The sequence below is a fragment of the Eretmochelys imbricata genome, chromosome 7 (genome assembly GCF_965152235.1).
Source record: "Eretmochelys imbricata isolate rEreImb1 chromosome 7, rEreImb1.hap1, whole genome shotgun sequence".
In the NCBI taxonomy this organism is placed as follows: Eukaryota; Metazoa; Chordata; order Testudines; family Cheloniidae; genus Eretmochelys; species Eretmochelys imbricata.
Window position 1 is genome coordinate 64592618 of NC_135578.1, and position 27025 is coordinate 64619642.

Below are 27025 nucleotides of genomic sequence, written 5' to 3' on the forward strand. Positions count from 1 at the left end.
GGTACTAAGCAAGCGGAGATTTCTGTATACCAAACCTCAAACCTGGCTGAACACTGTTTAATGTTGGAGAGTGACTGGGTTATGTTAACACTTCTGGCCAATGCAGTCCACCTAAATCAGTGTTTCTCAACCTTTTTGTGCTGGCGGCGACCCCCTCTGGAATTTAAATAAAATCATGACCCTCTCCCACTAGAAAAAATTGTGACTCCCTATCTTCAGCCTTGCTCAGGCCGCGAGGCTCTGAGCTTCAGTCCCACTCAGGACTGAAATATGTAAATTTGCTTTCTGGGGCCTCCTGTGGTGTGGGGCCCCATGGAATTGCCCTGCTTCCTACCCCATAACACCAGCCTTGCTCGCGAAAACTCCTAAATTCCTCCCATGACCCCCAGGTTGAGAAACACTGTCCTAGAACAACCAGCTCTTCCTCGCTACAGCATTCAGCAGCTGGCTGCTAAGGAGGAGTAAAGAAGGGGTCTCAATAGAGACAGCTGGGGAGTGAGGTCTCCCAAATCTCCACATCCAAACACAGGCAACTTCTATTAGTTAAAACAACAACGAGTCCTTGTGGCACCTTAGAGACTAACAAATGTTATTTGGGCATAAGCTTTCCTGCAATATCACCCACTTAATCAGATGCATTGAGTGGAAAATACGGTAGGCGGGTATAAATACACAGCATATGAAAAGATGGGAGTTGCCTAACTGAGTGACAGATTGACGGAGCCAGACGAGTACCCAGAAGTCACCTACTACAGGACAGACCCAACAAAGAAAGTAACAGAACGCCACTAGCCATCACCTACAGCCCCCAACTAAAACCTCTCCAGCGCATCATCAAGGAACTACAACTTATCCTGAAGGATGATTCCTCACTCTCACAGACTTTGGGAGACAGGCCAGTCCTCGCTTACAGACAGCCCCTGAACCTGAAGCAAATACTCACCAGCAACTACACACCGCACAACAGAAACACTAACCCAGGAACCAATCCCTGCAACAAACCGCATTGCCAACTCTGTCCACATATCTATTCAAGGGACACCATCATAGTACCTAATCACATCAGCCACACCATAAGGGGCTTGTTCACCTGCACATCTACCAATGTGATATATGCCATCATTGCCAGCAATGCCCCTCTGCCATGTACATTGGACAAACCAGACAGTCTCTACACAAAAGAATAAATGGACACAAATCAGACATCAAGAATTGTAACATTCAAAAACCAGTAGGAGAGCACTTGAATCTCCCTGGACGCTCAATAACAGACTTAAAAGCGGCCATTCTTAAAAAAAAATAACCTTCAACAACAGACTTCAAAGGGAAACTGCAGAACTGGAATTAATTTGCAAACTTGACACCATCAAATTAGGCCTGAATAAAGACTGGGAGTGGCTGGGTCACTACAAAAAATAAATTTCCCCTCTGTTGATATTCACCCCTTCTTGTCAACTGTTGGAAATGGGGCACATCCACCCTAGTTGAATTGGCCTCATTAGCACCGCACCCCCACTTGGTAAGGCAAGTCCCATCTTTTCATGTGTTGTGTATTTATACCTGTTTACTGTATTTTCCACTCCATGCATCTCATGAAGTGGGTTATAGGCCATGAAAGCTTATGCCCAAATACATTTTTAGTCTCTAAGGTGCCACGAGGACTCCTCGTTGTTTTTGCTGATACAGACTAACACGGCTACCCCTCTGAATTCTATTAGTGACTATCCCATTGGACACCTAGTAGCACAGCTGGCTCCAGGCCTAGACTACCCTTTATATGAAACTCCTGACATTCTCTTTCAGGCACTTGATCCTTTCTGCTCCTCTCTCCTCCAGCTTTCCCTCAGCCAGCACCAGCACCTTCAGCCTCCCAGCCATTCAGTGCAGCCCCTGTACGATCTCCTGACTTTACACGTAGTCATACTGCCAGAGTATCACAGAGCTTAGTTCAAAGTGTCCCAGAGTATGCCACACACGGTATCATGGGATTTAGAGTCCTTACAATATCTAGCCCCTATGATTCACTTGTAGGGTTACCACCTTGCCAGTTTGACCAGCTTGGCCATTTTTTTTTAATGGATTTGCTAGTTGCCAGAAAAATGATTTAATCTGCTGCGTTTTTTATGTGGGTCTAAAGTTTTGCATTCTCATCACAATACACTGGGATATCTAATATTAAAAGTTTCTGTGTCCAGCTGAAGATGCTGCAGTTTAAGTGATAACAGATCAAAACTGTTGAAAATACAACCGCTGTCTACCCACCAACACGCAAGAGCACCGTGCATGTGTGTGAGAGGGTTTGAGTCATGCAAGAGTGAGGAGATGTGCAATGTTGTAAATCTTATCTGTGTGTGTTCTGTCTCTAGATACTATAAGTGGCTGTTGAAGCCAGATTGAGGCATTGGCTTGCATTTGGGGGCTAGGGTTGCGGCAGACTTGTCTTATGTGGGGAAGGGGCTTGCCATTTTTTTTGCATTTTAAAAGGTGGTAACCCTATTCACTTCGATTTAGTTGTAGTTATGTGCTGCCAATATACAGTGCATTGAAGCCTAATCCAAACACCCATGGCATGGTTTGGATGCCCCCATAAAGGGAAGAGCCGACAAACATCAGCAGTGCAGCACAAACATCCATACATTTTTAGAGAAACATTTTGTTTTTTTTAAAGTCTGCCTATGATACTTAAAGGGTGCCCGATCAAACACTTAATGTTTTCTGAAAATAGTCAGTTTAAAAGAAACAATCATACTAAATAATACCGACCAGAGACAGAACCCACAGGAAAATTAGGCCGAGTGAGCATCTGTCACATCCAAGCAGATTCTCAGAAGGGGAAGGCCAGATCAGGACAGAGAAATTCTTTATCACTAACAATACTATAGTTCTTATCCTTTCACCTGTACATAGGAAGAACTAACCATCCCCCTTTTAGAGAGGCTATTCTTTATAAAGGACAGTCACCTCAACTTGACCCTCAGTTTAAGGAGAGCCAACATTAAACATTAATAATCCACATCACTGAAGCACTAGAAGTAGCTGAGTTTAAACATTAATCAAAAGAATAAATACATCCCACTCACATATATCACCGGATCCCAGAAAGACACTGTACAAATATGCAAACATAGAAGATCCTGAACCAGTCTATGGCTCAGTACAGCATTATGCTTTCTCTTGAAATTCTGGAACTAACAGTTAAAGGTCACTATATTCTTGTCACTCATACTGAGTGTTCAAGGAAGTTTTTGACCCCTTCATGACATGATGGAGATTTCCTTTTGTCCCTTAGCATCTCCGCTTTTAATAGTCCTCCTCCCCAAAAGAAATCACGCACCAGAGACATTTTAATATAAGCCTTGCTAACCAAAGTAATTTGAAAGAGAAAATATTTGTATGTAAATTGAGTTCAAGATGTCAAAACTGAGAACACTAGAAACTGGATTCTCCCATTTATCTATAGAAAAGGTAAAATGTGGGCAAGCAACAATGAAAGCCTCATCCTGCCAACATGCCTCCACCCTGATCTGAGAGGTACCACTCTTTGGGTGAAAGGGAAGTTCATTACCCATGCTCATTCATTTCTTGGCTTTCCTGCTGAGACTTCTAAGAGCATGGCAGTTGGTGCTATTGTGTTTGTGATGTTGACTCTTGTCCATATCACAACTGGATTTTTGGTCATTCTCTACTAACCTGGGAATATTATGTAAGAAAGAACTAGAGACAAAAAGAGTCACATCCCAATAGCAATATCCATGCACCACCTATCCCTTAAAGAAATCAGGCATGATATTCAAATTACAGTTGAAGATGAAACCCTTAGCCTTTTGTTATTTCCAATATAAAACTCCAGTAACTCAAATGGTATATTTACAAACTCTGTGTGTGTGTGTGTGTGTGTGTGTGTGTGTGTGTGTGTGTGTGTGTGTGTGTGTGTGAGAGAGAGAGAGAGAGAGACAAAAATTAAACTTCAAATTATAAATTATAGTTACTATAATTGCTTAGTTTGCATCTTGCTGCATCACAACAACTGACGTGGTGTCACCTGATGAAATACAGTCCATACATGAAACATTGCAAAGCAAACAGAAACCAGTCATGCACATTTCTCAAAGATGTATAACCACAAGTTCGTAATGTGTTTTTCCTCTTGTTTAAAATTATTTCTTCTTTGAAAGGTCCTGTGACATTGCCCAAGGTACAATCTGGACTGTTGAGCAGCTGTGTCCTCTCAATTCTCCAACCTGGGGTGCCTTTTACACTGCTTCACTGTGACAGCAACCACTCCTGGTCTGTTCACACATAGCCTCTAGCATGTAAATTAGTCAAAGATGAATTATATGAGTGCTATAGCCAGCCACTCCTGAATTAAATTGCAGAGCAACAACAGCAAATTCCCAGTCCCAGACTTTTCCCTAGAAATGTGTATCTCGTACTGCCCAGCTCTCTCCTTCTGGACAATACAAGTTTATGAAAAGTCCTTCATTTTATTAATAGAAAATGATATGCACAAATCCTGTTATCTCAAATGGAGGTTCCCAAACACTTCAATCTAAACACACTGGTTTTGATAAAACAATAAAACAAGTTTATTGACTACAGAAAGATTTTAAGTGATTACAAGTAATGAGGCATAAAAGTCAGAATTGGCTACAAAGAAATAAAAAGTAAAAATGCAACTAACATCTAACTTAACAAGCTAAATGAATTCACAGCTAAGATTTCTCTCACCACATGATTTTGCAGTCTTACTGGTTGGATGGCTTTCATCCAGGACCCCTCCTCCTTTCCTTGTCCTTCAGGCATTGTGGATGCCGTGGGCAGAGAGAAAGGGAGGAATATTTGGGGGGCATTTGTCCCCCTTCCTTATGGTTCTCTTTTCCCTTTGAGGAGCATCTCCAGCAAATTATGAGTTTTTAAGTGATACCTCACAAGGCATACTTTATACAAAATGTATCATAATCTTGTAAAAAAGGGTGAAAATGTGGACTTGCACAGATCCATCTTGAGATCACCTTTCACAGACTTTAGTCTTATTTGCAAGTAATTGGTGGATTCTAAAATTTTAGAAAATAAAGCCACCATACTCCTAGCTCTTCTTTTTGCACCTGGCAGCCACAATTTACCTGTGTTAATGGTCAATTGTATATTATTTTCTTCTCTTTTTTTAAAGGTATATATTAATTGTATTTTAAAAATAACTTTTCTTTCCAGAACTGGGTCATTCTGCTCTTTCTAGTGAAGCACCACCAATAATGCCCACCTTGGTGCTAGAAAGATACAATGCAAGTGATTTGGACTATGGGATTTAAAGATCATTATTTGTGTCAGGTGAACTGCCGTTTCATAAATCCAACATTTCCATACTAGGCTGTTTAAATAAAATATCTAAGTGCATGTGATGGCACCCCAATAAGTGGCCCACATTTCAGCAGTGCTAAGCATCCATATCTTTTCTTGAACTCTAAGTTCTGAGCTAAGTTGTTGCATCAAATGAGAGTTGTAAATGCTCAGAAATCTCTAAAAAAAAATCAAGTCATTTATTTGCTGCCTAAATATGGACTTAGATCCTTATTTAACCAACTAACTTATAAAATATTTGTTTATTTTACTCATTGGCAGAGGCTTTTGAATTGCTGTTACTCTTCTTCAAAAGTGGTAGCAAGTCTTAGGGTATGTCTACTCTTATCAGGGATTGACGCTGTGGTGATTGATACACCAGGGTTGATTTAGCGTATTTAGAGTACTCTCCAGTACTCCACTGAAACGAGAAGTGTAAAAAGAAAAGGAGGACTTGTAGCACCTTAGAGACTAACCAATTTATTTGAGCATGAGCTTTCGTGAGCTACAGCTCACCTCATCGGATGCATACCGTGGAAACTGCAGCAGACTTTATATACACACAGAGATCATGAAGCAATACCTCCTCCCACCCCACTGTCCTGCTGGTAATAGCTTATCTAAAGTGATCATCAAGTTGGGCCATTTCCAGCACAAATCCAGGTTTTCTCACCCTCCACCTGCAGGAGAGTGAGTTTGTGTGTGGGGGGGTGGAGGGTGAGAAAACCTGGATTTGTGCTGGAAATGGCCCAACTTGATGATCACTTTAGATAAGCTATTACCAGCAGGACAGTGGGGTGGAAGGAGGTATTGCTTCATGATCTCTGTGTGTATATAAAGTCTGCTGCAGTTTCCATGGTATGCATCCGATGAAGTGAGCTGTAGCTCACGAAAGCTCATGCTCAAATAAATTGGTTAGTCTCTAAGGTGCCACAAGTCCTCCTTTTCTTTTTGCGAATACAGACTAACACGGCTGTTACTCTGAGAAGTGTAAGGTAAGTCGATGGGAGAGTTTCTCCCATTGACCCAGTGTGGTGTAGACAAGGCATTAAGTTGACCAAAGCTACGTCGACTCCAGCTACGTTATTCACATAGCTGGAGTTGCATAACTTAAGCCGACTTACCCCCACAGTGTAGACCAGACCTTAGTCAACAATTATTATTTCTTATAATAATTACAGTTATCAGGATAATTGTTAATCATATGTCCTTATATTTATCATGATTGCCCAACAATACTACAAAACAGATAAGGTGGGAATGAACGTTGTCAGGAATTGTGCAAAGGGTCAGTTTGTAAATTACGAAAATATAGGGGACAAACACACAACATGCATAATTCTAAATTCTATGTGGACTATTCAACATCAGTCTGGTGTGCAGCTATTTGTAGACTTTGAAGGATTAGATTTTTGTCTATAAGTGTCTGTAAACGTTGATTTCACCATACACACAATTCATATCAAATGGAAACTCTGAAGAGCGACTGCTTCCAAAAACGTCCAAAACCTCATGAATATCTTTTTTATTTTGTGTTTGTACAGCGCCTAGCACAGTTGGGTCCTGGTCTATGACAAACTCCTAGCTGCTACTGCACTAAAAATTGAAGAGAAGGAGTTTTGCATTCCATTTTTTCTATGCTGTGGATTGTTGACTCTCTTGCCTTTTACTGTATAGTAGAAACAATTTCATGATATTGAAGTTCACTCACAATTAACATCTTTTATGCTTAACAAATGGCTCTGCTTCTCTTTGGCATTTAATTACCTGCAAAGGCTGCATATTGCACCATGTACTCTTCTGGCATGAACAGTGGACCTGAATTATAACAATAGTAGTTACCACTGAGCCTTGGTTATGGACAGTGTGTTCAAAACTTGCCGCACTGCAGAAAATTAACAGTTATAGCTATGGAGTGACCAGGCACCTTTTTCAGAACATTACTTCTTGTCTAAACAAGCAAGCGGGTGCACTGCAGTAACTAATACAAATACAGGGAAAATCAAATTGGCTTCATCTGGCCTGATAAAGGATTGCAAAATCCTTATTTGGTGCAGAATCAATATAAAAGATGATTCAGTCCTTTAAAGTTATACACTTAGTCATTGTCCAAGGATTGGGGTGGGAACAGTGTGTCACGTTTATGGGGATTAACGTAAAATGAATGTAAAGTTTTAAGTAATTTGAAAGTACTGAATCAGCAAGGATTCATTTACATACAACCTAAAAGTTTCTATACACTGAATATGACAAATTACACTTACTGTATCTCAAATGAACTACTGTACGGTTAGTGAGATTGTAGGCTTATGCTAGGAATTAACTTTATGGTGAGCAATCCAACTGAATTTGCTCAGCAATGGACAACATTCATCAGCTCAAAGGTGCAATTATTTGTGGCAAGAGTGTCACAGACAAAAGGCATTGCAGCACTAACCGAACTACTAGAATTGATAAAGGTAATAATACAAGGAGACTGAATTCAGGGGACTGTGGCGAATCTGGACAGGATGTGTGGAGTGATTCAGCCTGTACCATTTGCATGGAATGGTTTTCATATAAATAAATTATTATTAATTTTTGTAGTGTGAGAGGTATAAATAGTGTTCTACAAACATGTGAAGGGATTGTAACTACCTTGGAACTGGGAGGGAAGTGTCTCATATCGACAGACACAATGTAACTGGATTCAAGTACAAGTGTGAAAGTTGGGGCAGTTTCAGAGGGAAGACTATCAGCATTGTACGTCTAGGAGTAGGATGTGAATTAAGGAAGAATATGAAGGAGATGGAGTCTCCTTCAAGCATGGAGCGTGGTGCAAACATTTCTTTGATGCACATGTTCAGTATATAATATATCAAAAAAGAACTAGATATATTCATCGAGGATAGGTCCATCAATGGCTATTAGCCAGGATGGATAGGGATGGTGTCCCTAGCCTCTCTTTGTCAGAAGCTGGGAAGGGGTGACAGGGAATAGATCACTTGATTATCTGTTCTGTTCATTCCCTCTGAGGCACCTGGCATTGCCCACTGTCAGAAGACAGGATACTGGGCTAGATGGACCTTTGGTCTGACCCACTATGGCTGTTCTTATCTTTGCAATTAATATTACTGAGATATTTCCTATATAATCACAATCTCAGCATAGGGAATACCAAGATGTTTGGATCTACTTAGCAAGGAAAATCTTACAAAAGTTTTAATGACAGCCACTGTCACAGCTATTTTGAGCAACTATAACATAATTTGTTGAAACACATTAGAGGGCCAGATGTCAGCATTTTAATACATCCTTGCTATATCTAATCTTGCAACTATGAAAAAATATAGCACAATATTCATCCAGGTCTCAAAACGAAAAAAAAAAAATGGGCCAGAGCGCACTTGGTGTAGGTCCAAAAGTGCAATCAGGCAAAGAATAATTTTATTACAGATAAAGGTACTCTTCATAGGGGTGACTGGGAAGCACAATGCCTATGCACCACTTAAATCCCACTTAAATCCTCAAAATAGGATTTAATTGGTATAGTATTTGTGTGGGCTATCTGCCTACAGGTAAATATCATCCCATCCACAGAAGGGAATCCAGACATAGTAGATGGCTATGGGCAGACAAAATGGTGACAGGTAGATACAAGGATGGGCACCAGAGTGGAAAAGAAACTGCCGCACAGAATGGAAGAATTAGCCCAAAACCATTATATAAAATGCACCAGAATATTCATCTTCCTAAAAAAATAACAAAATGAATCCAAAGTAGAATTGTGTGTAGCTTGCTAATAATAAAAATATAAAAATAATAAAAAAAATTAGGGTATTCTATGCTCCTGTGTTCATAACACTGCATTGCAACTACTGTAAAGCTATAGTGTTTCAGTGCATAATTTTATAATACTTTCATGGGGATTCACATTGTCTGATATTGGGTTTGAGTTTTGGATTTGAAAAAAAAACAAAACTCAAAGCAAAATTCAGATGAAACTGCCAAGTTTCACCTGATTTAGGATCAAACTTTCATATAGTGTGGTGTTTTATTTTGTTTTTCTGTTTATCAAAGCTGTAAATTGGGCAAGGTTCACCAACTTGTTTTGGGCTGTGAAGAAAGGTGATGTATAAAGGCAGAAAGTTCTTGTGGTTACAAACACTAGACTCAGAGTCAGAAAATCTGGTTTCATTTCTTGGTGCTGCCACTTAATTCCTGGGCAATTCAGTTAAAATCCATGGCTCATTTTCCATCTCTAAAATGGGGATAAAAGTCCTCTCTCCTGCCCTTTGTGTATCTTGTCTATTTAGACTGTAAATTCTCTGGCATAACAACTGTCTTAATATGTAGCAGTTACTACAGCAAGTCACATGAGATGCAAAAGATCTCTTTACATCCACAGTAGCCAGGGGAATAAATGAGTCCATGGACATTGCCTGCAATGACACAGATTAAAAGCATTTGCTAATGAATTATTCCAAAAGAATGAGCTGGCCTCATTAATGATACTTCTCTTCTGGGACAGTCACACAGGATATTCCTTGAGTGGAATCTCTTGGCTAGTCTCATTGGATTCTAATTTAGTGCCTAACAACAAATAACCATGTGAATCCTCAGAATTCAACAAGAAGCCAGATTCTTCTTTGGTGTTTAAAATTGCACATTGCAGTGTGTACGAGAGCAAAGGAGGGGTGACCTGTTTCTTTTTTTAGTTTCACTACTCCCCCTCACGGAGGATCTGGTGAGGCAGTTTTCTTTAATAAGAGTCCAAGAAACTTTAATATAAATTTGTCTCATCGATATTTGGACTCGTTCATGGGAGGGGGGTCCCCACAACAAACTTAAACAGGAAAAAGAAAAGGAGTACTTGTGGCACCTTAGAGACAAACAAATTTATTTGAGCATAAGCTTTCGTGAGCTACAGCTCGCTTCATCGGATCCGATGAAGCGAACTGTAGCTCACGAAAGCTTGTGCTCAAATAAATTTGTTGGTCTCTAAGGTGCCACAAGTACTCCTTTTCTTTTTGCGAATACAGACTAACACAGCTGCTACTCTTAAACAGGAAAATACCCCAATCACTCAGAGTCCCAAAAATCTGTCTGAGGATATGGCTCTTACCTCAGACTGGATGAGCAGAAAGGGTTCCTTCACAGAACCTCTCTTATTAGCTTGCTGCTGCCCTCCCAAAGCTTACTCCTTTGCAGCTTCTCAAGGTTAGTCCCCTTCTCCCCCCGGCCCTTTTATAAGCAATCAGCTTCTAATGGTTCCCTCCTTGTGTCAGGTGCCTCTGGTTGGCTCATTTAGCAGGGCTGCTCCAGGCTTCAAGTCTCTAGCATGGCAGCTCCCTTTCAGTCCTTCGCTCTCACTTGCTCTTTCACAAAGTACATTCTAAAAAAGCTCTTAGTACCCATGGAAGCTTGGTTTCCAGTTCTTATTACTACTAAACAAGGAACAAAGTTTTGCTTTACTTTAAATAAACAAAAAGCCAAACAACTGTCATGAAGCCACCAGACTCAGGTTCTAATGGACCTCAAGACAGTGAATTCCAAAGATGAAGAACTAGTGTGTTCCTCAGACTGAACTTATCCCAGCAACAGCTAGATAGGTGTGTACAGTTTTCACTTAAATGCGTTACAGAGAAGCCGGACAAGAGGTGGCTGGGGAAGTTTCTAGGCAGCTCTGCAGTGAAGCACAGGATAAGAAAGTAGCTTTAGGATTAATGCTGGTTTATTTTTTCTAATCAAATTCCTTGATCTGTGTAAGAAGAATGCAACTTTTGTGATTCTTTACTATTATCTGCAGTAACCATGTCCCAGAAAATACAGAACTCCAAGAATAATGAACCCAGCAAGTTACAAAAAGTGTTTTAAATTGAATTCTCATATGATTCAAAACGTGCATTCATAATCAATACAGCATCAAACCCTGACAGGTGCTGAGCACCAGCACCTCAACTCCCATTGACTTTAGTAGCAGTTGCAGGTGATCAGCACCAACAAAGGTGGTATTTACAATGGCTAAAACTTGTACTGCATGGGCCACAGTAAGTGAAAAACTTCATGTTTCCCAAAGACAATGAAAATAGAAGTTTCCATCCAACACATTACTCGCGTGAAATCCCCAATGGTGACAAAGTGGAGAGGCCCTGGCTTATGTACTCAAAAACCCAGAATGCTGCATACTGTTTTTGTTGCAAACTCTTCCAGTCTAATGTTCCAGCCACATTGGGTTCTACAGGAACAAAGGACTGGAAAAATCTGGCTAGAAATCTGATATGCCATGAAGAGGCAGCAAATCACCAGAGAGCATTCCATAGGTGAAAAGAGCTTGAGATGAGACTAGGGTTAAAGGCCACCATAGATGATCAGCATCAAGAGAAGATTGCACCAGAGTCTCTTTACTGGCAAAATGTTCTGAAAAGGCTCATGGCCATTGTGAGAATGCTTGCTACCCAAAACCTAGCACTGCATGGCACTTCAGATCAGCTGTACGTGCCAAACAATGGAAGCTACCTTAAAATTGTGGAGCTGATGGCTGAGTTTGATGCTATACTCCAGGAGCATCTAAGAAGAGTCACCACCCAAGAAATGTACACACACCTACTACCTTGGAAAAACAATTCAAAATGAGATCATACAGTCACTGGCAACAAAAATCAAACAGAAGATTGTGGCAGATCTGAAGTCAGCAAGATATTACTCTGTTATTCTGGACTGCACACCTGACATCAGCCATACGGAACAAATGACTTTAATGATGCATTTTGTAACAACAGAACCCAGTGAAATATCCCTGCAATGGTGACTGTCAGAACATTTTCTAGAATTTATTGACCTTGATGATACTACAGGAGCTGGTATGACAAATATGCTTCTTAAAAAGCTGGACAACACGGGAATTCGATAGCTGACATGAGAGGTCAGGGCTATGATCATGGTGCCAACATGAGAGGAAAGAACAGAGGAGTGCAGACAAGGATCTGAGAGTTAAACCCTCGAACTTCTTTTGTCCCATGCAGTTCTCATTCATTGAATTTGGTGGTCAGTGATGCAGCATCAGCTTCTAGTGAGGCTGCTGAATTTTTTAATAAAAAGAAAAGGAGTACTTGTGGCACCTTAGAGACTAACAAATTTATTTGAGCATAAGCTTTCGTGAGCTACAGCTCACTTCATCGAATGCATCCGATGAATGCATTCTTTTTGCAAATACAGACTAACACGGCTGCTACTCTGAATTTTTTAATGTAATTCAAAGCATCTTTGTAATTTTCTCTGCATGAACTCATCGATGGCAAATTTTGAAGCAACATCTGGGAACATCCTCTCTGACACTGAAACCACTGAGTGCCACAACTGATGGGAAAGTCAAGTGGAGGCGATAAAGCCTATCAAACACCAAATTGAGAAGATAGAAGATGCCATAGTTGCCATTATGGAGGATAATGCTATGACAGGAGCTGTTCATGGGAGAACAGTGGCAGGGGGAAATGGAATCACCAGAAACCTACATAACTTCAAATTTCTGTGTGGCTTTGTGTTGTGGCATGACATACTGTTTGAAATAAATGTTGTAAGCAAGAGACTCCAAGGTGTTGACCTGGATATATCTGGAGCAATGGAACAACTGGAGAAAGCAAAGTCATACCTACAGTCTTTACGGTCAGATGAGGGATTTCAAAAATGTTCTGAGGAATTCACAGAAGTTGGCAGAGGAACGTCACACTGAAGCTATTTTCCCACCCATTCAAGAATACAAGAGTCACCAAAGAACACGACATTTTGATTACGAGGCCCGGGATAATCCCATAAGAAACCCCAAACAACAATTCAAAGTTGAATTCTTTAACCAGGTGCTAGACTGTGCAATACAGTCAGTTGAAGAACGCTTCATGCAGCTCAAGGAACACAGCAGTATATTTGGAATGTTGTATGATATTCCTAAACTCATCACTATTCCTGAAGAAGACCTACACCAGCAATGCAGGGCACTACAGACAGTGTTGACACATGACGACATGCGTGATATTGATGCGAGTGATTTAGGTGATGAACTGAAAGCCCTTTCAAGATACATTTCAGCAGGATCAACTCCAAAGGCTGTTCTGGAATATATGTGTACACATAAGATGACCACTTTCTTTCCAAATACTTTTGTTGCTCTGCGCATACTTCTAACACTTCCTGTAACAGTTGCCAGTGGAGAACGCAGCTTCTCCAAGCTGAAGTTAATAAAAACACATCTACACTCCACAATGACACAGGAGAGGCTGCTCGGCCTTGCAACCATCTCAGTAGAGCATGAGCTGGCCCAGACTGTGGACCTTCAGCAGGAAGCAGTTCAAATCTTTGCAACCAAGGGAGCACGAAAAGCACCACTTTGATTATTCAAACAGATAAAATGCCATTGTTTACTATGCAGACAAGAAAAGCTACATTTGCTTCTTCAGGCATTTGAAAGTTAAGTGTTACTTAAAATTTTTGAACAAGGCATTTTAAGTTGTTAGATCTCCTTTTTTGGGGTAGGTAGCAGAGCAGTACCATGAGAGGAGTAGAACAGGAAGAAGGCAGAATTGAGACCTTTCAAAGTTTTGGCCCAAGCGAGGGGTTATGGGGGCATCATTTGAGCTACACTTTTCAGATGCCAAAGTGTTGTGGGCCGGCCCTCCTTATATGTACATGTATATAAATTTCACCATTCATGATGTCACTGCTATTCTTAGATCCAGCTGTTTTGCCCTCATTGCCAAATGACACTTTTATATATGATTCTAATTAAGGAAGTGCATGATAATGTGAAAATATAGCCATTTAGCAAGACTTGCAATATTGTCTTTCAATTTAAAAAACAGCATCAAAATAAACCACCGCAATGTGTGGCAGAACATACAAAGCAAATTAAATGACTCGTCTGTTGCATCCTCTCTCCTATTTCTGTCCTGTCATTGATCATACTTTGAAAGTCTAATTGGGGACTTGATCTTGTAGCAAAGGGACTCCATTAAAGAGGTTGCTCTCATGAGAAAATGGCTGCAGGAACAGGCCTTTAGAATGTAAGCTCCTTGGGACAAGGGTTGATCTAGGTCAGTAAGACACTCTGCATACCTTTATCTATTGCTCTCCAAGGAAAAGTGGAACAGAAGGCAGCAGAAATGCTGTGTAAAGCTTAAGCCAGGTATGATCACATATCATCAGATCATGCCTAGAACTACTTATCTGAACTTCAAATGTGTAAGTAGATCAGAATGTTTAGCTAGACATGATCAGGTTTATTTCTTATTTTGGCTTGTGGATCACCTCTGTGCTAACCCCAGATGCTTTTGTTGCTTGTAACCTTTAAGCTGAACCCCCAAGAAAGCTGTTTTGGGGGCTTAATTTTTGTAATGGTTCCTTTTAAGATCTAGCAAAAAGCCTACGTTCCAGATGTATTTTTTCCTTTTTGTTTTTAATAAAATTTACCTGTTTTAAGAACAGATCTGGATTTTTGGTGACCTAAAACGTTTGTGCATGTAGGTTGATGAGCTGATAGCCACAGCTAATTTCCTTTGTTTTCTTTCTCAGCTCTTCCCTGGAGGGGGCGTGAAAGGGCTTGAGGGTACCCCACAGGGAGGAATTCCCACTTAACTTTCAGGAATTCCTTCTGGGTTTAAAGGGTGTGGGTTTTTGCTTTTTGTTTTTGCATTTGGGTGGTGGCAGAGTTTACCAAGCCAAAGTCAGAGAGAAGCTGTAACCTTGGGAGTTTAATACAAGCCTGGAGTGGCAAGTATTAATTTGCAGGCCCCTACTTCCTGCACTCAGAGTGACAGAGTGGGGATTCAGCCTTGACAGGAGCCCACAAGTTACAAAATCCATGGAGGACTGCAGAGTCTTCAGCAAGTACTTTTGTTGTTTGCAACTCTGGCTGACTCTGGCTCTAAGATGCTATTTCCACCTTTGTGGAAGCTTGTTTGTTATACTGGGTAGTGTTTCATACATCTACTGTAACATCTACTGTACACTGTTGGTAGTGCACTCACTGTAAATAGTAAGGGTTGGGTAGGTGAAGGTGGAAAGGGAAAATAAGAAATTAAATAAGAAACTCACCATTAATTTTGGGACCAACAAAACACAGAATATGCTATGTTGCATACAAAAATGTTGAGAAGACGACTTAACTAACAACATACTAGTACTATTTGAAAGACAAATACAGGCTAGCAGGGAGGGGGAACTACATACAAAAAGCATGGACTAAACACAAAAACTGCCAAATGTTTGGCATGAGTGCTCTCTATTCTATTAGAGTCTGTTCAGCAGACTCTACAGAACCAGCTAAGGGACATAGGAAGAGAACCTACGTTCACCTAACAGTAAACAATTATTTCATTAAATATCTTACCTTGAAGAACTAAGCATAAACAATTTTAAAGGGAAATGAATGGGAAAAGAACCAGCATTAGAACACATTAAGTTATTTTATACTAAAGCAGATTGTATTTGACCCCTTTTCCTTTGCAATTTAAAGCTCTGGTTTTACACAATTTAAAAATACAACGTCAAAAGGATGTGAAACTCAGCTAATTTTTCTAAGTAAAAATTTTGCATTTTTAGGATTATACCAGAAGATTAAAATAACTGTGCTGGTTACATTTTTAGCACCTCCTTTAGGAACACGTTACTTCAAAGATAAAGGATTTACACATTTAAATTGAGTTTAGAGTGTTTAAAAGTTCTGATGTCCAGATTAACAGAGTCTTACCTATGCAATTCAGCAAACTGGGGAAGAGGGGTGTGTGGAACCATGATCATCTGACATGAGAGCTTTTGGATGAGACTAAATTTGATTAGTAAGGATCCCAGTCAAGCCATTTTCCTATTTACTATTTTCTCAGTGTATGGACCAAATTCTGCCCTTAGTTAAAAGCATGCATCACTGGCATCAATAGGAGTTACACACATTTATTGCAAAGAAGAATATGGTCCTACACACACTCTGGTTTTGTGGGACAATAAGCAGGTGGGAAGAGGAAGCATTGAGTAGAGTACAGAATAATGTTCCAGCCACTTCAAGCAAGAATGAAGTGCCTTGTGATTCTTTTTGTACAGAGCCTTTTTTATATAGAGTGAATGGAGCAGCTGCTATCCGCTCAGGAAGGGGAATCAATGACTCAGCTCTGGGCACAAACACCCGACTGATCACAATTGCATGGTGCAGTTACAGTTGCCTCCCTTCTAGACAGTAGCATCACTCACTCTGCAGAAAATCTCCTTTCCCAATCGCACGTTTTCCAAAAAGCATGATTGTGACAGAGTGGGCAATGGCTAAAGTGTTCATGCCAGTTTTCTTAGAGCTATGAGTACTTTTAACTGACCAGGACAAAAAATCTGGCAAGACTGATTGGACTGGCCCTCCTTTCTTCCCCTCAAAAAGGTCCAAGAGGGTCATACTGGGCAACTGCTCTTGGTTCTTAAGACCTCACCTCACATGTAGTGTGTGACAAGATGACTGATGCTAGTATGGTGGGTCCTGTGCTTTTCTTGGCAGGGGGCCTAAGATGGCACCCTTTGCCCCTGCTCTTGGGCCGCCAAGGTCACTACTAGTGGCCCAGAAAGGTGGTAGAGGAGGGAAGCGGGGGAGGGATCTGGGTTTGCTCCTCACTCTGAACCCCAGCCCCTCTCAACCCCTGCAAGTTCTTACCCTCTTCCCCCTTGGGTGGGGTATCTTCAGTCCTTAGACGCTGAGGGAGGGCATCTCCCTCCCCTGCTGGGGCAGGGTCTCCCTTACTTCAGTTCTCTGATCTTTCAACTCTCATAGCACACCTCCAAGCTCCAATCCTCTCTCCTTCCTCCTTTCCCCTGACTGCCTGAAGCATAGGGTTTTATTAGTTTCCTGACAGGGCCTTAATCCTGTAGGTGCCCCAATTAATCTGTAGCCACCCTCCCTAGTCTACAGGGAACCACGCCTTAATTAGCCTTGGCCTTATATATTTCCCCTCTTGCACTCTACCACTGCTCCCTGGCCCTCCTGTATCACAACATTCTGTCATTAACACATTAGTTCACAGTGTTTGTGAAACCACTAACTAATAGAGACAAAGAAACTTTTCTAGGCCACCATGTCATTGACATACTGATAATAGTTAGTTCTTCACCTCCAGCTGAGAGAAGCCAGATTCCATAGTCTTGTTTCTCATCCTGTGTCTGACAGAAACAGTGGTCTGGATGAAAGCTCACTGACCCTTGACTCAACCTGTAGAACTTATGGTATTTGTTAGCAAAGGAAAGCATAGGGATCGTGCATCTAGGGTGTGACTGCTTTTCACCAAAATGACTTGCAGCCTGTTGAATCCAGTACTTCTCCTGACCAAAGAGCAGAAGCAAGTCATAGTCCTAGTAGGCTGGACAGGAGATCTCAAGAACTCCTTGAGGCTCTTACAAATTACTCCATCCTTTTGTCTCCCCCTGACTGAAGTTTAAGGGGCTATAACTGATCGGTAATGCTGGAGTCAGAATATAATCAAGCTCACTCTCCCAGTGCAATGTGGGATATGAAGTTCTAACAAATATAAAAAATATAGAAAAAAAGCTTATTTTTTGTCAGAACAGAATCATATTTGCTTTCTTAATATGCCCAGAAGCAGGTCAGCTGAGTGAGAAGGTGGCATTTTGAAAGTCCCTTTTCTGACCATCCATCACTTCAAGGTGAGTTAGGAGACACTTGCTGACAAAATCCAGAAATTACTTCCTGAGCTGAAGGTTCTTTCCTCCAGAATTTCCTGCTCCTCAAAATTTACCAGAACCTGCGTCAATCACAGCTCCAGGACATGATGCAGGAAAGATATGCTTGGTTTACTATTCTTTTAGTTGATTTGTGTTTTTATTGGTTTTATAACAAATATTTTTGTAGCAGTGGTTCTTTAATGGTGCTTACTGTCTGGAGTCTTATGAGAGATGTATTTAAATCTTTTAAAAAGCACTTTGCTGCTAGGGCAACAGGTGCTCTTAAAATTAAATAAATCAAAATGAGTCTGATAGTGGACATTTCCACCATCCTATAAAACACCCAGCCAATGTGTATTGTTTTAAACCATTCAGTATCACCTGGTGTAGGCCAGGACCCCTTGGTGCCAACTGGAAGAGGGAACAGGGATACACAGGGTTTTACAGGGATCCCCTAGGTTGGATATCTGCATAACAGTTCACAGAAAGGTGACATATGAAGTCTCTTCTGAGAGCCAGTAGTCCACTGGTTGTCATACCCATTGCAAAATATATGGATAATATTTAAGGAATTATATATCTATATTGAAAATTACATTCTTAAGGTCTTGGAGTTAAGGAAGGCCACCAGGAGGTGACATACCTAAGAAACGTTCCTTTCAGGGAGTAGGTAAACAGGCATGCATAGCGAAGCATACAATTCAAAAGTGGCCAGACAGAGAGCTAGGTGTGTCTGTTCGCATACTGAGAAATTGCAAAATCTATAAGAGAAGAAATTCACAGTAATAAACAAACAGCAAGGGATGTCTTGTTTACTAATGAAGACAAAGGATAGTTCTGGGATATCTTGGAGTGCAAAGCAACATACTGGATGTTTCACCTATGACAGCATGCATGTCTCATGAAAAGAGGGTTACAGCCAGCCTGGCTGTAAACAGAGTCCTGCAAATCTATGGATAGCCACTTTATATCCACGGAGCATGTTTGCGGATCATGGATGGATGTGGATCCAAATGTTGTGTCCACACAGGACTCTAGCTGTAAAGCACTGCAAGAATGTGGATGAGCAATACTCGACAAAACATGAGAGTATCTTGTTAATTAAGCCTAGGGTCTAGAATGCATGTGATGATTTAATTTTGTACATAACCATTGTTTTCAATGCATTTACTTGCTATGATTTAAATATTTGTGCTATGTTCAATAAACATGCTCAATTTCACCATAAACTTATCTAAGTGCTGTGTGGAGCAGTGATCGGAGGAGGAACTGGTAAGCTGGGGTGTAGTGTTTTTTCAGATGCAGAAAATCTGAGAGTACTGTGCTAGTCAGCAGACTAGGGGCTGGACACTCTTTGGAGACAGTCATGCTTGTACTGCAGATGGGAAAAAATGCAACACAAACAGGTGAAGTGACTCACTCAAGGCATGACAGTCCACGTACTTATACATTGCTGATTGTAGAAGAAGCGAGGATCCAGGGTTGGAGCATGCCAATCGCTAATCTTCAGAGTGACAGCAGGGCCTACGTGGCCTCAAAGGGGAGTGCTTGTGTTGCCAGGGGCTGGTGGAGGTGGGCAGCTCACCCATGGCAGACACAGACAAGGCTTTCTCACACTAAGGACAAGTGATAGTGAGATGCCTCACAGCCTGGGGTACCCTTGGGAAGCATCATACCCTCCCACAGTTGACACCCTGAAGCATGAGGTTTACTTTCCCTCATGTTACGATATCAATGGTCAAATTTAGCCAGCCTTTTGTAACATTTGGTTATAGCATTTACTCCAATATGACCTTGAGTTTCTGTAACAGGCCTACAGATGTTTAGAGTTAGTTAAAAAAAAAAAAAGTGCAGTAGTTTCTGAGTCATTTGGAAACCAGGAGATGTATCTGATTTTCTGCTGCCCTGTACCATTTCTACCAGTGCAGTCAGTGTGAAGCAGATGAAATGTGCTAACAAATCTGAATAAGAGTTTTTGGCTGGGGCAAATGGTTGAAGGCAATGGAAAGGCACAATGAGTTTAACACCATATTTTATTAAAAGTTTGCAACCTCATTTAGGTGCTGATTGACTCGTCTGATCATTATTCACAGGAGCAGAAGTGTAACAAACACAAAATGAAGATTAGCTTTGTGCAAGTTAACAGAGTATCCCCATTTGGGTTGCCTTTTTTACATGTATATCAGCCTTTACAGTCCCCCTAGAGTTTTTATATCAACCATTGGTTCGAATGCACATTTCTAGTGTGTTACTGGTGCTTTTCACTATTTGAACAGAAGTAGAGTTTTCACAATGTAAACTCTGAATTACTTTCACTACACACAGTACTGGAGATCTGCATTTAGGTGTCTTAATAGACTGATATTTCACGCCCTGTGGTGCCACATTGCTGTAATGGACACCGTATCAACTTCTTAATGCAACAAGTTAATTCAGACCTTTTCACTGCAGGATGCTGACTGTGGAGTTCCTAGATCTGAATTAAGCTAGTAGGGGTTACTTTCCTTAGGAAGAGATAGAAGAAACCCCCTTTAAATAATGCAGTAATAGAAAGCCTGTTGGTTTGAGTTAGCTGAAAACTGCAATTCTGAGTTTAATATTAGCTGAGTTAATTGATGAGACAACCTGCAGCTCAACTGCTCTGCTATCCTCAGTAGGTGAGAAATGGCAATAAAATTAATACTACACAGATTAGGTAGCCTAAATAAACACGCCTACAAATCTCCCCATTAAGTCAGAGTTTCTCTCTGCTGGAGGGAAAAAAAAAACAAACAGACAGACTTATAGAGGCCCATTGCCTAGAATTAACTCAGCAGACAAGACTCAAGAAATACTATAGTATTGTACTTCTTCACAACAGACAAGGGGCTCCATGGAGGGGCACAGCCAATGCAGTCAGAATTTAATTGGGCTGAAATTAAAAAACAGGAGTAACAGTTTCATTTACCCATGTCATTCTTGTTTAATTTGACCATTTCAATGAAGCATTATATGGTGCATATAAGTATTGCCAGGGCTTTTCAGTAAAGTTTGTATATACAAGGATACTTCACTTTTACTTTCAGACCAGCCACAGCTTACAGGGTGACACAATAAGGAGAATTTAGCGAGGTTGAGAAGCTCATAAAAACTCTAGTTGAATTGTCAAACGTTCAAGGGCTTGCCTTCACCGCACTGTTAGCTCCAGGTATAACTTGAGTGTTATCCTTCACCCAACTCCTGTCTACACACAAAAATCCCTCATTCAAGTCAAGTGGTACTTTAAACATGAGTTAGCTGGCCTGTGAGGAACGGGGATGTGGAGGGCGAATGATGTATCAAGCTCAAGGGTTGCTGATGTTCCAGTTAATAATGCACTAAGGATGCTGCATCTTGAATTACAACAACAACTAATAATCCAACAAACAACAACAACATCTAATAATTCAATCACGCTGTGCTGCTCATCAAATCACTCTGTGTAGCTGAAGCGTTATTCTGCAGTGTGGTTGCTCTCACTTTTGCTAAGCTAATTCAAGTGGAGTAACTCAAGTGTGCTAACTGTTGCAGGAAAAACAAGCCCAAAGATAGGTGGTAAACTGTTGACATAGTTTTAGTGCCTTAAAATACCACTGATGCCCTAGTGGAATACGCTCCCTAATGGATGTTCCACTGAATAACATTCTATTAACTCCCTTGCAATTGCCTTCTTACCAGGGTTGTGGCTCATGCAAGGCCATTGATCTAGGTAATCTTGCACCAGCCCCACACGTATGTTGTCCTTGCTACACAAAGAACTGCTGACATGTATCAAAGGGAAGGATATAAAGTTAGGTTACGTTAACCTGTGTCAAGACATCATGACTGTTATGTTTACATTGATATGTCATGATGATGCAGGATCATGATGAAACCTTGACCTCTCCCAGTTGAAACATCACTACTTGACCACATTTTGTTCATCCCCCAAAAAATTTTGAAATGTTACTCACATCCTACAAATTCAGTTTGCATGGCCTGGGACAAATCCATCAGACTCAGAATTTGGTAATCTGAATCGGTAACAATGCTAGATATAATTATGGTACGTACTACATAGAGTCTTTTGATGAGTTTTCAAAGGAATTCCTGGAATTCTCATTAAATACACACATTATTTGTCCTGTAAGCCTATGACTTCTCAAGTCCAACTCCCTTCCCTACATCCTCTATTCTACTTTTGTCCTTGAAGGATAATTAAAGTCTCAATTAACTGGAAGAATTTTTTTTTCCTGAAGTATGCATACTCTAAACTAAGAGAAATGTTATTTTCTATCCTTTCCTTCTCTAGCACCAAATGTAACCAAGACCAGTATAGTTTACAAAAGATCTTTCCCTCATCCCTAAAACTAGCCTGGAAGACTATGCACTATTATAAAGTCCTTTGCATTCAGGAGATGAGTATAAAAAAATGTTGAATTTAAGTAGATGAATGGAGCAATTTAAAGCACATACTTGCTTTAGCAAAAGAGGGGAACGGAAATGTATTAGAATACTCACTTTGACGAATCTATGAAGTATATTACAAGAGCACCAATACTAAGAGCAAAGACTAAGACAACCTGCAAAAAACAAAAAGAAAAATACAATCACTCAACAGTGTATGACCGAAACATTGATTGTTTCACACTTGAGAAAGAAAATAATATGTAAAACATCATTCAGTTTATTTTTGGCTGTCATTTGTTTTAAAAATTAACCCCTGCTCACATTTTCAAACAATATATTTCATTGGGGGCAGAGGGAGAGAAAGGCTGACTTCCATCCCAGGGAAATGGCTCCTGTATCCTAACTTTTGCCAAAGTGGATTGATTAATTTTAAATGACAGGCTTCCCCCACTTGAATGGTATTCAAGTCATATTGTAGCTTTATCAGAGCTATCCTTCAGCTTTCCAGCAAAAATGTCTCATACCTTGTAGGTAACCAATAGAGATGACAGATTAGATTGCATATACATTAATATTACATGTGTGATAGTGAAATCCATGTGATAAATTGTAGAGCTATGTGATCATTTGATTTTACCATGCACCTTTGATCATCTTACCAGTCCACTACTCACTAATACTCTCATCTCTACCAGAATTGTTTCTTACATGCCAAACCTTCAGGCAGCTTCAAATAATTGATTTCTCTTTTCAACATTCCAGCAGATAAGTTCCTTCTTTTCACATAGCTATGCCATTTCATCTAATATTATAGGAAACGGGCAGGCAACACTCAAACCTCTCACTAGCCCAATGTTAAAATCCAATACCTTGCAAACTATGAAGGCTAGAAATGGGTACATTTGACCATTGAAAAGAATCTCGGAACCCACTTTTTAAAACTTTAAAGGTCTTTAATTTCAGCTTAGTAGGTTGTGAAATATCAGATCTTTTGTATTTATTTCAGATTTTTCAAAAGATAATTTTTCAAAAGATAAATCATTCTCTCCTTGAGCCCTACACCTTTGAACTGATTGTACCAAGGACCCTAGCTTTATAGACAAAGGGATACAAACAAGATCAATAAAAACAGGTTTCTGAAAGATTTTTAAAACTTTTTTCCTGTAAATTATATGGTATAATGAATACAGAATATGGGTGATGTGATATAAAATGTTTTATTAGGGTGATTTGGGTAATCATTCATGGCTTTGCTACTAATGCAACTATCTCTAATATACACCAATAAAACCTTTATTCTACCCGTCACTTTGTGCTGTCATGTATTCTCCATAGTTAAACACACACAATATATATTTTTAAAAATTAGGATAGTTTAAATATTAATTCCTCTACCGTGCCTGGAAGCTTGCCAAACTTAGAAAGTTCACATGCTACATTGACAAAAATCCAATAATGTTTGAGCAGGTAGATGTACAGGGGATAAATTTTAAGGAAAGCACCAGGCCACAGAAATGCATACTGAAAAGGATACGTGAATTTTCATGCTATTTTGACAAATTCTTTTTAACAAGACATGATAAACCAATGCAAAAAGTATTTTGTTTTTAAAGAATTAACAATACACTCAGTAAATTTGAAATGAAACCTTCCACTTTACTTGGCAAATTATTTTGATTTAGATAATTACAAATCCAAATCATAGCTACTGACTCAAACATTTTCTATTTTCTTTATTGACTGAGCAAAGAAAATATTATTTGTAGCTTGCCTTGCCCTGTGGGGAATAAAATAGTGATTCCTTGCTCCAATTTCTTGCACCCTTAAGATCTACTGAAGCAATTAACTTCAGTGGGTGCAGGATCAAGTCCTTAGTGACACGGTAGGCTATGTTATTCAGGCTAACACAGAAGTTTGAGTCCCTCTGTGATAAATGAAGTGGGGAGGGGAAGGGGGAGGAATAGCTCCCTTTTATGGACACCCAGACAGCCAGTTAAGTATAAAATTCCTCTTAGTAGCAGTTCTCTACTTGCTTTACCTGTAAAGGGTTAACAAGCCCACAGGTAAAAGGAAAGGAGTGGACACCTGACCAAAAGAGCCAATGAGAGGGCTAGAATTTTTAAAAGATTTCCTTTGTCTGTGTGGTGTTGTTCTCCGGAAAGAGGAGACACAGAGCAGCAATGCTGTAAGCAGCTTTAAAACCAGACATGAAAAAGCATCAATTCATACCTCAAACCTACTTATCTGAAACCAAGATATGTAAATAGATCGATCAGAAATGTCTAGAAAGATGTGATTAGGTTTATTTCTTTTATTTTGTAAAGCTTGTGGACTCCTCGATGCTAACCCCAAATGCTTTTGTTTTGCTTGTAACCTTTAAGCTGGAACTCAAGAAGGTTATTCTTGACGTTTAAATTTTGTAAGTGGGTTTTTTAAATCTAGCAAAAGCCTAAGTTCCGGATGTATTTTGTATCTTTTTTAAGAACAGGATTGGATTTTTGGGGTCTTAAGGGGTTTGTGCATATGTTGTTTAGGTGGTAACTGGAGTTGCAGCTAGCAAGGGAGGTGAACGGTAACAGGAAGGGTTTCTACAGGTATGTTAGCAACAAGAAAATGTCATGGAAAGTGTGGGATCCTTAATGAATGGGGGAAGCAACCTAGACACAGATGATGTGGAAAAAGATGAAGTATTCAATGCTTTTTTTGCTTTGGTCTTCACAGACAACGTCAGCTCCCACACTGCTGTCCTGGGCAACACAGTATGGGGAGGTGGTGAGCAGCCCTCAGTGGTGAAAGAACAGGTTAAGGACTATTTAGAAAAGCTGGACATGTACAAGTCCATGGGTCCAGATCTAATGCATCCGAGGGTGCTGAGGGAATTGGCTGATGTGATTGCAGAGCCATTGGCCATTATCTTTGAAAACTCATGGTGATCGGGGGAGGTCCCGGATGATTGGAAAAAGGAAAATATAGTGCCCATCTTCAAAAAAAGGGGAAGGAGGAGAACCCGGGGAACTACAGACCGGTCAGCCTCACCTCAGTCCCTGGAAAAATCATGGAGCAAGTTCTCAAGGAAACCATTCTGAAGCACTGGGAGGAGAGGAAGATGATCAGGAATAGTAAACATGGATTCACCAAGGGCAAGTCATGCCTGACCAACCTGATTGCCTTCTATGATGAGATAACTGTGGATATGGGGAAAGCAGTGGACATATTATATCTTGACTTTAGCGAAGCTTTTGATACGGTCTCCCACAGTATTCTTGCCAGCAAGATAAAAAAGTATGGATTGGATGAATGGATTATAAGAGAACATATTCCTCCTACTTAATTAATGTGCACTTAATTAAAAGGGATCAACAGCTGGATGTCTAGTTGGCAGCCGGTATCAAGTGGAGGGCCCCAGGGGGTCGGTCATGGGGCCGGTTTTGTTCAACATCTTTATTAATGATCTGGATGATGGGATAGTTTGCACCCTCAGTAAATTCGCAGGTGACACTAAACTGGGAGGAGAGGTAGATACGCTGGAGGGTAGCAATAGGGTCCAGAGTGACCTAGACAAATTGGAGGATTGGGCTAAAAGAAATCTGATGAGGTTCAACAAGGACAAGTGCCTAGTCCTGCACTTAGGACGGAAGAATCCCATGCACTGCCACAGGCTGGGGACTGACTGCCTAAGCAGCAGTTCTGCAGAAAAGGACCTGGGGATTACAGTGGATGAGAAGCTGGATATGAGTCAACCGTGTGCCCTTGTTGCCAAGAAGGCTAATGGCATATTGGGCTGCATTAGCAGGAGCATTGCCAGCAGATTGAGTGAAGTGATTATTCCCTCTATTCAACAGTGGTGAGGCCACATCTGGAGTATTGCATCCAGTTTTGCCCCCCCCCCCCCAAAAGGATGTGAACAAATTGGAAAGAGTCCAGTGGAGGGCAACAAAAATGATCAGGGGGCTAGGGCACACGACCTACGAGGAGAGGCTGAGGGAACTGGGTTTGTTTAGTCTGCAGAATCATAGAATATCAGGGTTGGAAGGGACCTCAGGAGGTCATCTAGTCCAACCCCCTGCTCAAAGCAGGACCAATCCCCAACTAAATCATCCCAGCCAGGGCTTTGTCAAGCCTGACCTTAAAAACTTCTAAGGAAGGAGATTTCACCACCTCCCTAGGCAACGCATTCCAGTGTTTCACCACCCTCCTAGCGAAAAAGTTTTTCCTAATATCCAACCTAAACCTCCCCCACTGCAACTTGAGACCATTACTCCTCGTTCTGTCATCTGCTACCACTGAGAACAGTCTAGAGCCATCCTCTTTGGAACCCCCTTTCAGGTAGTTGAAAGCAGCTATCAAATCCCCCCTCATTCTTCTCTTCTGCAGACTAAACAATCCCAGTTCCCTCAGCCTCTCCTCATAAGTCATGTGTTCCAGTCCCCTAATCATTTTTGTTGCCCTCCGCTGGACTCTCTCCAATTTATCCACATCCTTAGAATCATAGAATATCAGGGTTGGAAGGGACCTGAGGAGGTCATCTAGTCCAACCCCCTGCTCGAAGCAGGACCAATTCCCAGTTAAATCATCCCAGCCAGGGCTTTGTCAAGCCTGA

At 40.7% G+C, this 27025-nt stretch overlaps 1 protein-coding gene across 6 annotated transcripts in view; it reads right to left on the minus strand.

Annotated features, from left to right (window-relative positions):
- The window catches only part of KCNMA1 (potassium calcium-activated channel subfamily M alpha 1), an 845861-nt gene that overhangs the window by 388432 nt on the left and 430404 nt on the right, over positions 1-27025 (minus strand). For all 6 annotated transcript variants that reach the window (XM_077820942.1, XM_077820941.1, XM_077820940.1 and 3 more), the window contains exon 3: positions 22537-22598. In XM_077820942.1, the coding sequence (XP_077677068.1) occupies positions 22537-22598 (62 nt within the window). The remainder of the gene's footprint in view (positions 1-22536; positions 22599-27025) is intronic.